The following is a 14359-nucleotide window of genomic DNA, read 5'->3' as shown; positions in this document are numbered from 1 at the left end:
CATTCAAGAATAAAGTTTGCCTGTTATCTACTGCACAACTATAGAGAAATTTTAAAATTAGGGCGGGAAAAGAGAAATTACAATCTCCTTGCAACTTGGTAATATCCAAGGTGGCAGAATATAATAAGAGTTCCCACAATTTTTCTCCAGGGGTAATGATCAACACACTGTCCATTCCTACACAGTGAACATCCCCCCGTTCTAAACTCAGATTTGCCTATCATTGCTTTATATATAAGGTGTGACTATCATTTAAAAAACACAGGAATTCCTGCAGATGGAAACCTCTAATCACTACATTTCTAGTCCTCCAAATCAGGAAAAAATTCCCATGCAACAGGGCTACTTTGTCAGTGTGAAGTGCTCTGCACTTTACTCTGCTCTGGTGAGACCTCACCTGGAGCACTGTGTGCAGGTCTGGAGCCCTCAATATAGAAAGGACATGGACCTGATGGAGCGGGTCCAGAGGAGGGCCACCAAAATGATCAGGGGGCTGGAGCACCTCTCCTATGAGGACAGGCTGAGGGAGCTGGGGTTGTTCAGCTTGGAGAAAAGGAGGCTCCGGGGAGACCTCATAGCGGCCTTCCAGTACCTGAGGGGGGCTACAGGAAGGCTGGGGAGGGTCTGTTTCCAAAGGCCTGCAGTGACAGGACGAGGGGCAATGGTTTTAAGTTGGAGAAGGGGAGATTTAGATTGGATATTAGGAAAAAGTTCATTACCACGAGGGTGGTGGAACACTGGAACAGGTTGCCCAGGGAGGTGGTTGAGGCCCCTTCCCTTGAGATATTCAAGGTGAAGCTCGACGAGGCCCTGGGCAACCTGGTCTAGTTGGGGGTGTCCCTGCTGACTGCGGGGAGGTCGGACTAGATGACCTTTGGAGGTCCCTTCCGGCCTGGACCAATCTATGAATCTATGAAGTTCTACATATTTTGCCCGTAACTTAGAAACCTTACTGTGGAAAAGTAAATTCAGAAAAGTTTTACTAATTCCACTTGCAAACTAGCTTCAACAACAAAAATAAGGTACTTTCCACACTTATAAATTCTAACAGCCCTGATATTTCAAGAAAAGTAAACACACAGGTCACATATATCAATGTATATGACACATACCAACTATTAGCACTGCTCCAGAACGATAACAAATGCAGCTTTAAAAAGACTCAAATATCCTAGTTCTAGGGATCTTTTTCACATTTTCCATTAAACAGTCTATACAACACAGAATGAAAAATGATGACATGTTAGATACGCAAAACTGGACAAAACCCATGTACTAGTATGAATCACTGTGTTCAGGAATGGCATTACCAGAAAGGCAACAGATAAATCATTCAAGAAACACCCCTCCAGAAAGACCGTTTTGTTTTCATTGGAGAATAAAATAATAAAAATATTAAAAGGAAGCACTTTAAGAGCAGAATGACAGCCATATTTCTTCATAGTAACATCTGTTACACTAAATGAGAGATTACTGGACATACGGAATCAAAACCAAAATTCTGAACAACTATCATATTTAAAAGCTATTAATATCATTTAACTCTGTGTTTATCTTAAGTCTGACTGATAGTCAACATGACAGGACCAGAAGTTTCTACGTACATATATGTATACAAACATACATATATACTTAAAGAGCACAATTTCCATTAGACTGAGCTCAATTAGCGATAGCTCTAACATCCACTTGGCACATATTCTTTTCGTGCACTGATGGCAGGGATGGACGGAGGAATCCATCTTTACCAGCCTTTAACACAACACTTTCAAAAATATCAAGTAAACAAACCAAACAAGCAAAATCGCTTGTTGCTTACACAGATTTCAGCAGAGTCCATGAAATATACACACTCAGACCAGTTACAGATAGAACTCCGGGCTCACGTGTTGATCATCACCTCGCCGTATTTCCTACTCTATAGACTTTTATCCCCATTACACTTGTTTCACAAGCCTGGCACTCTCGTGCTTGTCCAGCCTTTGGATAATGCTGCTTCTAACAGCATTAGGTTGATCTAATGCGCTTGCCAAAGACCCCACATAGGTGTGTGTGTATATATGTATTTTACACCTTTACTTTTTCCTATAAAGTCAACATGCCTAATAAGAACCTCTCAAATAATGTCTGAAAGCCTCCTTTCTCCTTTGCTTTAAACCAATACAAAGTTTACCAGCTCCTTCTAGATCTGCTATAGTACTATCAACCCATTCGGACTTGTGCCACCCTCTGAAATTGTCCGTCACCACCATCCACGTTAGGTGTTCTTCACACATGCGTGCACACTCGCACACTCTTAGGGTTTCTTATTACACCATCAGTCCTAAAATGAACACGTCCCCAAATAACGGGGAAACACAAAACCAGCTGATAACACGGTTCACCAGTTGTGGAATACTGAAGCTTGGAATGGGGACGCTATCCAGTGTCGTGTTGGTCCTGCTGTTGGAAAGAGATCTTGGAAGCAAAAACCGTGTGAGCGCTGCATATGAAATCCAGCTTTTCTTAGCCACCTGTCCAAGCAGCAAGTAGCCAAGGTGCCCACAGAAGACAGTAACTAGTCATCACCCTGAGACCTTTAGCTGTCTGCACAAACCTCACTGTATTCTGTGGAGAGTTCAGGAAAAAATGGAGTGTCTGCATTTCGCCACCAAACACTTTAAAGGCAGAGGGGAGGTAACGTGACAACAGTTATTAACCAGAAACAGATTCTGAACATCAGAATTTCAGATTAAATTATGCAAAACAACAAGCAATATTTTGTTCACACAGTACTTCTATTCCAGAACCTGTGATAATAAAAACCAAAATCCAACATCCCCCAGCAAGACGATATCTGCAAAGAGGTATGTTCTGTATAATAGAGGTGCTATGAAACCTCCACTGCTAAACTTATCCCTGACTTGAAAATCTCTACTTATGAGGAGTAATTTATTTCATTAACGTATCTTTTTCTTCATTATCATCATGGCAATTTAGCAGAATTTAGCAGACTATTGGCCTATGTCATCAGAATATATGCTTACAGCAATTTTGCAAGACTGCAATAGCAGATTTTTTTTTTTTTTTAAATTGGTGAAACTGTAAAGGCTCAACAGTTAAAGATATTCAAATTTCAGGAGAGTTTTTGCATTACAATTAAGAGCTTTACAGTGATAGAAAAAAACCCCAACAAGCTGTACATCAAACAAATTAATCAAGGCTTTATAAACGCTAAAGGTTTCTCCCAGTTGCAGCTGATAGATTCATCATCTTCGTATCGCAAATGTAAGAAGGATCCCCCTCCCAAAATTCACCTCAGTCCCAAACCTGTAAAGTGGCATTTCTGAAGCCGAGGAGCCTCATTTTATGGCGGGGGGAAGGAGCAGGGGGTAGGCCGGGGCCTGGCGCAGGGTGAAGGCAGGGAACGCAGCGGGGAGGCGGCAGAGCAATGCCGGCCGCCCCCCCTCACCCTGCCCGGCCGCCCCCCGCCCCTCCCGCTGCCACACCGGCCCCGCCGCACCGAGCCCCCACAAAGGAAACACCGCACTCCCGAAACCTCACAAAAATTAAAAGAAAGAAAGAAAATAAGAAATCAAATCGCCCTCACTAAGCCCCCCCCCTTCAAAAGCAGGTCTCTTTTCACCATACCAAACCACCCCTTACGGCACCCACCCTTCCCCCACCACCAAGCCACCTCTCATTGTCGTCGTCCCCCAAAGGGGACCCGTTCCGTTCCCCCCCCCCACCCCCCCGCCATGCACACACACGCCCGCCTCCCCCATTCCCCAGTCTGCACCGTGCCCCTTACTGGTTGCCAGAAGGGGAAGGCAGCCCGTGGGCCACATTCCCCCCCTCTCAGCCATGCACGCACCTTCCAGAAACAAGCTGTCTCTGCAGCCGCCGCCGCCGCCGCCACCGGCCATCTTCCTGCTGCCGAGCCTGGCTCCCTCACTCCATCGCCCAGAGAGGCGGCGGGGCCTGGCCCTTCCCCCGGCCTGCGCGCTCCGCCGCCCACCCACCCCCACTGCGGAAGGCTGGGTGACCCGCAGCGGCGGCGGCGCCGCCGAGGCCCGGCCCTCTCCTCCCGCTCCCCACTCAGCGCGCACGGCGGCCCGGGCCGCGCTGCCTTCCGGCCCCCGCGCAGGAGGAAGCGGCGGCGGCAGCGCGTCCGCTCCTCCCTCAGCCCGTCCGCCACCAGCAGCCCCCCGAGCGGTTGGCAGCCGGGCCCGGCCCAGCAGCCGCCGATGGCGACCGGCGGGGGAGAGGGGCCTGGCCGGGACTCCGCCGGAGCCGCCTGCGAGCACACGGGGAGGACGAGCAGACGGTGCGCGCCGCGCTGCCGCCGCTCTCCTCCATGAACGGCGCGGCGAGGCCTCCCCACCGCTTCCCTGCCCGGACCCCCCGGCTGGCCCGGCCCGCCCCGCCGGCCGCAGCGGGGGCCGCCGGCTTCCCCGGCCCCGAGACGATAAAATGGCCGCAGCAGGGCCGCGCCCGGCGGTGTCGCCGGCTCTCCCGCTCCCCCTCTCTGCTTTCGGGAGGTGAGGAGGTGGATGGGGCGGCGTGAAATGAATTAACCTCCCGGCGTGCGGGAGCCCGTTGCGCAGGACGGGGCCCCTGGGCCTCGCCTGGCTCATGCTCGGGCAAAAGGCCACAAAGGTCTGGCCCCTTCTTACCCATCGTAAAATCCTCTGCGGCCACATCAAGGCGCGTTTAAATCCAAAACCTGGATTCTGCAAAGCCTACGGCGTTGCCAAGCCAACTGTACAGAATTTGCAAGTCATGGCTTCAGATACATTTGGCTTCTAAAATTAAAAAATCCTTTTTTTTAGCATGTAAATTTTTACGTTTTAAAAAGCATTCTTGTGAAGTCTAAGTACTAAAACCGTGCATCCTTCAAAAACTGGAAGGTAAATTCTGACAGTCTACAGTTAGTGAAAATTAGATATTCCTTTCTTGGACAGGTTCCTTCATCTGGAATTCTCCTGACCCTGCTTTTGCTGCAGAATCAGGGAATTTCTATGTCTAATTTAATGTAGTTAGTTTCTAAAATGACTAATCCCTGAAAAGTGAGCTTCCAAAAATGCTTGAACTGAAGAGTTTGTAGACTAAAGTCCTAAATTAGGTAAGTTCAAGTACCTAGTGCATATGAAAATTAAAAACTAGAGAGAGAAAAATTCTTTGTTTTCCTGTAAGCCTCCTAAATTTGTTATTTTTGTTTCTGTATTTTCTGTATTGACACCAACCATATGCATAAGCCCGATGTGTTTAAAAATACAAGCAAGAGGTCACAAAGCCGAGCAGCGCTGGCCTGGCCACACACCAGAGACGTGAGACTGCTCCCCGAATGCTACCTCACACCACCAGAGCTAACGAGCAATTAGAAAGAATTCCAAAAGCTGGCAAACCTACATATCTCCATCTTCAAAATCTCCTTTGAAAAAAGACTTTTTTTCTTAAAGATCACAAAATACTCTTGTTTCATTAGTAATTAACAGGAAACAATTAGGAAAAATCGGTGCAAGCTAATTATACAGAAACCAGAAGCCCATATATTTAATAGAAACCTAATATTAAAAAAACAAACAAAACCAGTAAAAAGGAAATTTAGAATCTAATTTTCAAAAAAATACCCTATTGTGTCTCAGAAGGGCATTGTTTAGACAGAGGTTTTACTGCGGAGGTTACAGCATTAATCCACAAAAAAAAGCTCCTCTTGCCAGTTGAGACCAGACAGGTTCAGGTCTACCCAATTCTTCACAATTTTTCAAAAGCTAAAGATTATGAGCTATTTGAATAAAAGTTTGATACACAGTGGTGTGCTTTTGTTGATTGAGTCAAGGCATCAAATATAGCTTCATAGTCTTATTTTCAGTGAACTGAGGCACAGTATAGATTAAAATACCTTTTAAAGTAGAAACGGCAAGGGAAGAAGTTGTCAATATTCAGCTAGATGCATGGTTGATTTTAAACTTTTTGATAGATAATTTAACATCTACTCTTACGGAGAAGAGCTGCCCCAAAGTTCCATCTCACTGCAGTGTTCTTTTTTTCCTATACTTTGAAGCTCTTGAAGGATGCAAGAGAATAGTATGTAGTCATCTCTTGTTCATTTGTTTCTCATTAAGCTTTTGTTAGTAATCTATTCGCAGCCTTAGAGTAGTTTTTTTTCTTCATTTGAGAAGTATTTGTGAGGGAATGGGATACTGACAGCACTCAGGTCATACAAAATCTTTCTAGCATCTTCTTAACTTTGCTTAGAACCAGAGGATTTTCTTCATGTATAAGAAGTAACGGAGTGATCCATGGGAAAGAGAAAATCAGCATTCCCCTTCCTGCTGGGGAAAATCAAACAGAATTTACTGAGTTTTGCTTTCTCTTCTCAGCCAAAACGTTGATTGTGTTCACGGAGTAAGAGCCCGGGGCTGCAATGGTCAGATCGTTCCTGCCTGGCCTTCAGCAGGTGGTGGCACCACGCTGATCACTTTGTTAGGCAATGATGAACAATCTGTGTTTCACCTTAGAAATCTACTTTTAACTTCTCTTCCCCCAATAAAAAAATTGTTATTAATGAACGTGGCTTAGATGATGCAGTACAGAAATTATGGAAAAAATACATCTTTTTTGCTTTGTATTTCTGATTCTTTCCAATTAGTTCTTCTTTCCTCGATGTTTTTTTGAGGTTGGCCAACGAAATGAGGGTGGCTACTCCATAGAGACAGTATTTCTTTACTTAAGGAATAAGGTTCAGTTGGGATTGCAGTTTGACAGCTTCTGTAGTTGTGGTAGTGTACATTACATACATTATTTAATTTTCTTTACTGCTACATAAATAGCATATAGAAGTTTAAGGGAATTTATAGGCACCTTGAATAATATTTTTGTTGTTTACAACCCATGAACCCATTCTACAGACTATAAATCAATGCTTTTTAAACATCCCACCTTTCAGAAAATAATGGTTATGGGCTGAATTATTTTCCACTGATGTTCTTAGAACTGTTCCTTGAATGTATTAATGATGTACAATCTGTGTCCTTTGTTAAAAAATAAAACACTTTTGATGCTGCCCTCGTGACCTGTTCCCTGTTTTTTTTCTCTGTGCATTTTTAAAGCGGAATCAGATTTATTTCTTGTGCTTGCAATGCCTTGTTCTTGCTATTAAAGCTCGTGTTTTAATTTTAGGGGTTTTTTTACCTCATATTCCAGGATAGTTCACATACTGTAGTTAACTCTTCAGGAACGTTCCCAAATGGAATGCTACTCCCAAATGGAAGAGTCCTAACCATTCTGTGTGTTAGGACTTGTAATGCTAATCAAGATGTGGAAAAGTGTTTTGTTAACTTTTGGTATCAAAGATAGCTTGCTGAGTAGGTAGGAAACAACTACAGGCTGGCTAAAACCATCAGGACTTTGTCTAAAATGTTTCCTTAATTCCTTCCTCGAAGGAGACCTGTTTTTTAAATCTGATCAGCCTACTCAAAATGCAATATTGTGTGGTTGGAGGATAACTGTAATGAACAAATACCTATTAGGTTTCCTGCTACTGTCACAAACATCTTGAACAGAAAAATCCCGTTTTCATTGCCATGGCTGTTGCTTAAATACCTGCTGCACTGCCTTAGTCATTACTGCATTATAACCATTCACGCAGAAACAGCTTTGCTTTAAATCTTTTGAGTTCTCTTGTTGGACGGTGAGATCAGGCAACTGTGCTGGCCTAAAAAAATTATGACTCATTAAGCATCAGAGTGACATTTATAGATATAAAAGAGTGATTGATAGAAGCGTGAGTCTCATTAGCCACAACGCAGCATTAGATACTACTTTTGGAAATAAATGTTTCTTTCTGCAGAGTCTGGGATACACCTGGAAGGCTATTTTTTCTAGTAGAAAAAAATAACAGAATTTGGTGCCCAGCCCAGAACCATTACATCACTGACCTCTCCTAAATAGAAGAATAATTATGATAATGAGAAAAAGTAAAACTTTATAAAAGACAATGATTTAAAATGTATGCATGGAATCAGACTAAAGAAGAAATGACCAATATAAATCAAATATAAAATATTTAATCCTAAAAAATTTGGGATAATCTGCTGTATTTTTAATTATTCCTTAGTAATGTACATTGGGTAATTATTTTATGGCACATTTTGAGGCAAAGATTGATCTTTAACCAAAGAAAAGCAAAACTGTTGATAGTAGTTTTGTAAGTGTTAAAAGGCTCAAGAGAATACGTCAGATCTAAGATACTTAGAATATACTCCCCTATGTATTCTAAAAATGTCTGTATAAAAGATATTTCTGTATATTTTGGTGCACTTTTTATCCTGAAGGAACTCTCTCGTTAATCTGAAATAAACTTTTCCTTTTATCTAATATTTTTATGGTGGTACTCTAATGGAAATACGGTTTTGCATACAGACTGATGAAATACATTTATTGATTGCAATCCAAGCTTGATGATTAGGCAACAGTATAAATTTGTTGTTTGTCTTTCAGCATAACTCTTTCATCATTTTACTAATAAGGGCAGAAGTTCTAACAAATTTAAAGGAGGGAGAATAGAAAATGTTCCATTTGTCAACATTAAATAGTGTGGCATGATCACAATAGTCTTTCATCTACTAACAAAAAGAATATAATGAATGCATCTACAGCCTGAAATATTAAAACCAAAGACTATGGAATCAGGAAAATAAAATAATAGATTTTTTTTTTTGCAACAATAAAAATAAAATAAAAGCACAGCAAGACTCAGACTGTTACCTAAGGCATGTCAGGCATGTCAGTCTGAAAACACCCAGGATGCAAAACACACTCTGCAGATATGCACTGGGTCAGCCCCTGTCTCTCATCTTCTGCTTTTCAAATCAATGGGAAATATGTCTAAGTCAACTTCTAAAGTATTTTTAAGCAATGCTAATAGACATTGAAACTGTGTTTTTTTGTATGAAGTTTAACAGAAGTCACTCTCACAATCACACATGGAAAGAAATACATGTTCTTAATTGCCAGCTAACTGCAGATGGTCTTACTTTGTAATGGTCTCACACCCATCAGAAAAGGTGACTCTGCTTCGTATCCGAAATCCTTGGAGATACTTTCTCAATCATCGTTAGCCTCAAGATCTTTGTGTTAGTAGAGATGTCTAATTTAAACAAATGCAAATAATAAATAGGAAATACCTAATTGAAATTGTTTCAGCAGGGTCACATATCCTAGAGGAGGATCACCTTTCCCCTGCCTGTTTCATTAAATTCCTATTTCTCTAAAGCTTTAAGAATACTTAAGTTTCAATGCAATTTTAGCAAAATTTATGATGTGTTTTATGTAGGAAACTTGTGTATGTATCTGAATCATGTTTATAAAAATAAACTACATCAAAGGCACATAAAAAGGAAAATATTAACCCATATACATACAAGAAAAGCAAAGAAAAAGGTCAGGCTTGTGTCCAAGGGGTTGTATTATAATCATTATGAAAGCAGAGGCAAAATATTCAGTACATCCTACCTAAAGTCAGTGTGACTTCCTCCCCTACTGCTCACGCTGCTGCCTGAGACAGAGAGTTTGTTTCTTACAAATTCCCCTGTTAATCAGAAGAACTTCTGAAACCTCTTTCTCAATGTACAAAGGAGGTTAGAGATCTGGAGTGTGACGATGGAAGTGCTCCTGCCTGTGTACTTCCGTGGTTAAGTATGTACTCGGTCTCCTCCGGGAGTGGGACCAGTTAAAGCATATGTAGGAATGACCGTACTGCAACGAGTAGAATCCGTACAATACAGGATTTGAAAGATGCAAAAGGATCATTTCTCCTCCTTCTGCATAGAGTTAAGTTGTAAAGATTTAAATTGTCACTGGCACATGCCCTTAAAAATCTCAGTTTAAGACTGATCTTCAGTCTCCACAGATAATGAATTAGAAAGGTTGGGGGGTTTTCCCGTATTAACCTAAATAATCTCTACAAAAAAGTTTCTTTTTCTACCTGAATTAGAGTTCACGGTGCTCTTTTCTATACTGGGAGATTGCTGTTGTGTTTCTCAGTCTTTTCTCTTCTGCAGTTCCTCCAGTCTTCCTTCATTTATTATTTTTAATCTCTCTGGAGTCTCTTTAGCTTGTCTGTATTTTAAAGTGGGGCATTCAAAACTGGATCCAGTACTAATGTAGGTCTCTCCAAAGCTGAATAAAGCAGAATGACTGTCTTCTGACATATTGCATTTTTTTTTAAATATATGCTAATATATTATTAATATATCCTAAAATATTTTTCAACAAAATCACAGTTAGATCACCGTCAATTTGTGGTCCAATATAAATCCCAAGTCCTTTTCTGTACTGTTGTTCCCTAGCCAGCTAGATCTCATTTTGGATTTGTTCATTTGATTTCTCCTTCTAAAGTGTATGGTTTTCTACTTGTCTTCACTGCGTATCATCTGGACGGTTTTAGATAATTTATTTTAATTTATCCAGATCACTTTGTACTCTAATCCTGTCCTTAACCTAACCACTTGTCAGGTGCTTACAACACCTGTGCTCAAGCAGCGAAAATAATGGTAGAATCATAGCTGGGATAAACCCGTGTAGGATCAAGTGCCCTTTCAGGCTGTCGGTGAAACGCTGAGAGTGCTCTTTTTCAGCCTATTTCCAGGTTCAGTTTTAAGAAGTCGTAGGGGACAGTGACGAATGACTTACTAGAGTCAGTGTCACCTGCAGTGTCTATCTATTTATCCCGCATGCCAACTGTTCCAACAAAGATGGACAAAACTGTAGTGTGACATCAGAGCTTTCCAGTGATTCTCAGAAGACTGGATTACAAGATGTGTAAGAAGACTTTCATGTCCTCTTTGCTCTTCTCAGTCATTTTCCTCTTTTCCACAAGACAATGAATGTCATTCTGGGACAGTATTTCCTCCGTTAGAAGGATGTGGATATCCACTGCTATTTTTAAAGATGTCATTTACATTCTTTAATGGAGGTATATACTAACAGCACTGGTCCACAGGAAATACTCAGTTATACGTATAGTAATTGTCAAATGGTGGGATGTGGCTCAAGGCAAGATGGAAATTTTCTCCAGAATTGTATGGATAACCAAAGTAGCCCCTGTATAATCCCTATGAAAGAAGAGGTAAGAAATGTTCATGGAGTAGAGCCTCGGCCCTGATGTAGACTGGAGAGAACTCTGATTGGTATAAGCACTATGAGCTCTGAGATGGGGGAGGTTAAAGAAATGAGAGTTGTCTCATGTGGTCACAGTTCTACTGTATAAGGACATCTCGGTGGGAGGGATGTTCTAACTCATAGTGAATTCTGAGCTCTGCAGTATTTGTTAACAAGCTGTTCAGTTTATAAAGTGGCCTATCACAAGCATTGATTTTAACTTTAAAGATTCTCCAAGTCTTTATGCTCTTTGATAAATGAAAGTGTCAGTCATTATCTCCGTGTCATTGATTCATTCCAGGCACTTATCATCCTTATCATTAGCTGCATGTATAAAACTGAGATGGGCCTGGTTGTCATTGGTGTATTATTCTTAATGGGTACCATCAGGTCACGTTCTTCAAGTAGTCACATGCAGCTGTTAAAAGTAGGAGGCCAAGAAGCGAGGAGACAGTGGGGTCAGGGAATAGCTGCCACCACTCCTGTCAGAAATCGTTGGATCCCATGTAATAACATGCTGATGTCACATAAAAATGCCACCAGTATCGCTGTTGATTTTGCCACAAGCTAAGGGGATGTTAACTGCTGTGAGCATAACTGGGATGGGATTGGCCTGCAGATTTTTACAGGAGTGAATTAGACTGGTTTTGGTGGTTCACTCCTTTTTCTGTGAAAAATTCTAGAGGTTCTCTTTGGGAGCTATTTGTGTTTTCTGGGAGCGTGAGGTCCACAGCAGTTTGTAAGCGTATTGTGAACATATGTGAGGCTATTACTCAGACTATTTAGTGCTCAGAAGAAAGATATTGTTCCTTTTAATATTATTATATCATCTCTATTTTTTTTGAGAAAACCCTGTAATTTGTGATTAAATTTGCTTACTTTAATATATTGAATTCTGTAAATTTTTATAAAAGGTACCTAGATCACAAGCACTGTTTGCTTTACTTTTAAACAAAACAAAGACATGAAAACTAATCAGTTTTCCATCAGTTTGAAGATATATATACTTTGACTGAGGATTTATGGTTGCTAAAACAATGTGAAATTTTAGGAGACTGTTTAAATTCCAGTTACCATATGAGGCCGTTTAAAGCAGAGCTGACCTATTATTAATGTCTGTCCTGTTTGCTGCCTTGTAGAATAGAAGCTAAATGTATTGTTTTTCAGCATAGAAAAGTTTTAAAGTGCGGTATCAGTTTTCATTGTAAAAATTCCAGACTCTGTACCACCCATAAGGATGAATAAAGATTGTAATCATTCTATGGAAAATTCAGCAAATGAAACATAATCTTCTTAAGAATAGGTAATATAATTTAAAGAAAGGAAAATTAAATCTTATTCATACCCATAAGTAGTTTTCCAAGAGGAAAATGATCAAATAACACTGGAAATGTATCGGGAAGGAATTCAGTGCTGTAGAATGTTTCCTTTCTTACTGCGTGAAACTTTGTTGCTTTCATACAGCGGAAGCTTTGAAGTGGCCTTAGAACAATATATGTTCTACCTATAAGAAACTATATTACAATTTTTTTTTGGTGTTTTCTAATTTGTAGGACTCGATTAGCAATATTTTCATAATTTGAGGGTATTTTGAGTTCTATTACGGTCCTCATCACTTTATTTAATAGCAACCCATCAACTATCATCTTCTCCTCCTCCCCAGACAGACTCACCTTGTTTTCAGAGTCTCTTTATCCGCTTCCGTGTTACTTCTCCCTGTGGCTCCTGCGCTAAATGAAATCCTTCAACTTCTTATCTGTTGTTGCTAAAATTCTTCCCTTCCCTCAGTCTTCCCTAAAATCTTTCCCTCTGACTTTTGCTTTCATTCAGTTCCTGTTTTCAGCTTCTTTCCACCTACTTTCTCAGGACCAAAATCCCTCCCATGCTTCCAACAGAGATTTCTCCGGCCCTTTTCTCCCACAATCGCTACCCTATTCCTGCCTTTTGTTGTGGCTCTCCCGCTGCTGCTCTGCTATATTAGTTAAGATCCATGATCCAGATTCAGTAACTGAGGATAGGGACAGCTGAAATTTAGCTAGATGAATAAAAAGAAAATCTTGTCCCTATTTCTTGGCTATATTTTCTTCAGTGCCATAGTTCAGTTTGGTAATAAAATATATTCTTCTCTTCTTGTATGAGCTAACACAGGTCATTTTGTTTCTTAAAATGTTGCATACATACATGTAAGACTGAAGCAGCAATCCAACAAATTTCATACTCAGTGCAAAGAACCTCAACAAAAACATAATTAATGCAACCCAATGTTTGAGATTTTTAGCCAACAAAAGCCAGACCATTTAGAGCTAAGTTCCCATAGCAACCTTACTCTATCTCCTCCTGTGTCTGTGTGATAGGGTCTTTTTTTACATGACCACATATTGCTAGAGAATGTGCTGTATTATTCCATAAATAGAACATCAGTTTAATAGGTGACTTGACTACACAAGGACTTACAAAATTATATATATGTCTTCAAAGGAAATTAAATCAGTGTGGCTTGTAGAGGTACTGTATGTATATAAATACTAGAAGATTTTCATGTAAGCTTCAACATGATGTTACAACATCATTAACATAAATCCTGACTGCAAGTGATTTTTTGGCACGTTTTTAGTTTCCCAATTATCTATTTCCCTGTATATATAGAAAATATAAAGGCTAAATAATTATGGGATGAAAATTGTTGGCATTTCTTAAAAAATAATACAAGGAGACTCCTCAATTTTAGGTGATTGTTTTCCAGAGTAGGCAGCTGTGTAAAAGCATGTGGGAACTCAAAAGAAGCAGACTTTGGTCAGACTTCAGAGCCTGAAATTATCCAGTTAACCGTAAGCATTTAAATAAAGGGGCCAAAGCTATATATACTTCTACAATTTCTCTACAATTTAGGGAGGTGGAAGAGCATCTTCAGAGGATGATTCAGTCTCCTCTTGAGATGAGATTTGCCTTCTGCCTATCTTACTCTGGTCTGGAGAAACCAGACAAGATTCCTTCCTAGCCCAGTTTATTGCTTAAAGTAGGATAAATCCAAGCTGTATTGTACAAGAAAAAGGAATGAGATTTTCAGACATTGCTGAATACTTAATGTGTCTTAGGGGTTAGATTCAGGAGTCTCCCCAGACTACACTGATATCAAGGTCTAAATCCATGACTTCATGTTCACTTGACGATACAAATTTGTTCTGGATTAGATAGGACAACACAGGCCATCTCT

General features: G+C 40.7%; 1 protein-coding gene across 1 annotated transcript in view; it reads right to left on the bottom strand.

Moving 5' to 3' along the window:
- Nucleotides 1-4004, bottom strand: part of SENP6 (SUMO specific peptidase 6) — a 57973-nt gene extending 53969 nt beyond the window's left edge. Inside the window, exon 1 of the mRNA XM_074151084.1 lies at nucleotides 3854-4004. Within this exon, the coding sequence (XP_074007185.1) occupies nucleotides 3854-3905 (52 nt within the window). The 5' untranslated portion in view covers nucleotides 3906-4004. The remainder of the gene's footprint in view (nucleotides 1-3853) is intronic.
- Nucleotides 4005-14359: the final 10355 nt, after the last annotated feature.

This window comes from Numenius arquata, chromosome 7 (assembly GCF_964106895.1).
Source record: "Numenius arquata chromosome 7, bNumArq3.hap1.1, whole genome shotgun sequence".
NCBI classification, from domain to species: Eukaryota; Metazoa; Chordata; class Aves; order Charadriiformes; family Scolopacidae; genus Numenius; species Numenius arquata.
The sequence above is the reverse complement of the archived record's forward strand: the minus strand, read 5'-3'. Positions and strand labels throughout refer to the sequence as shown.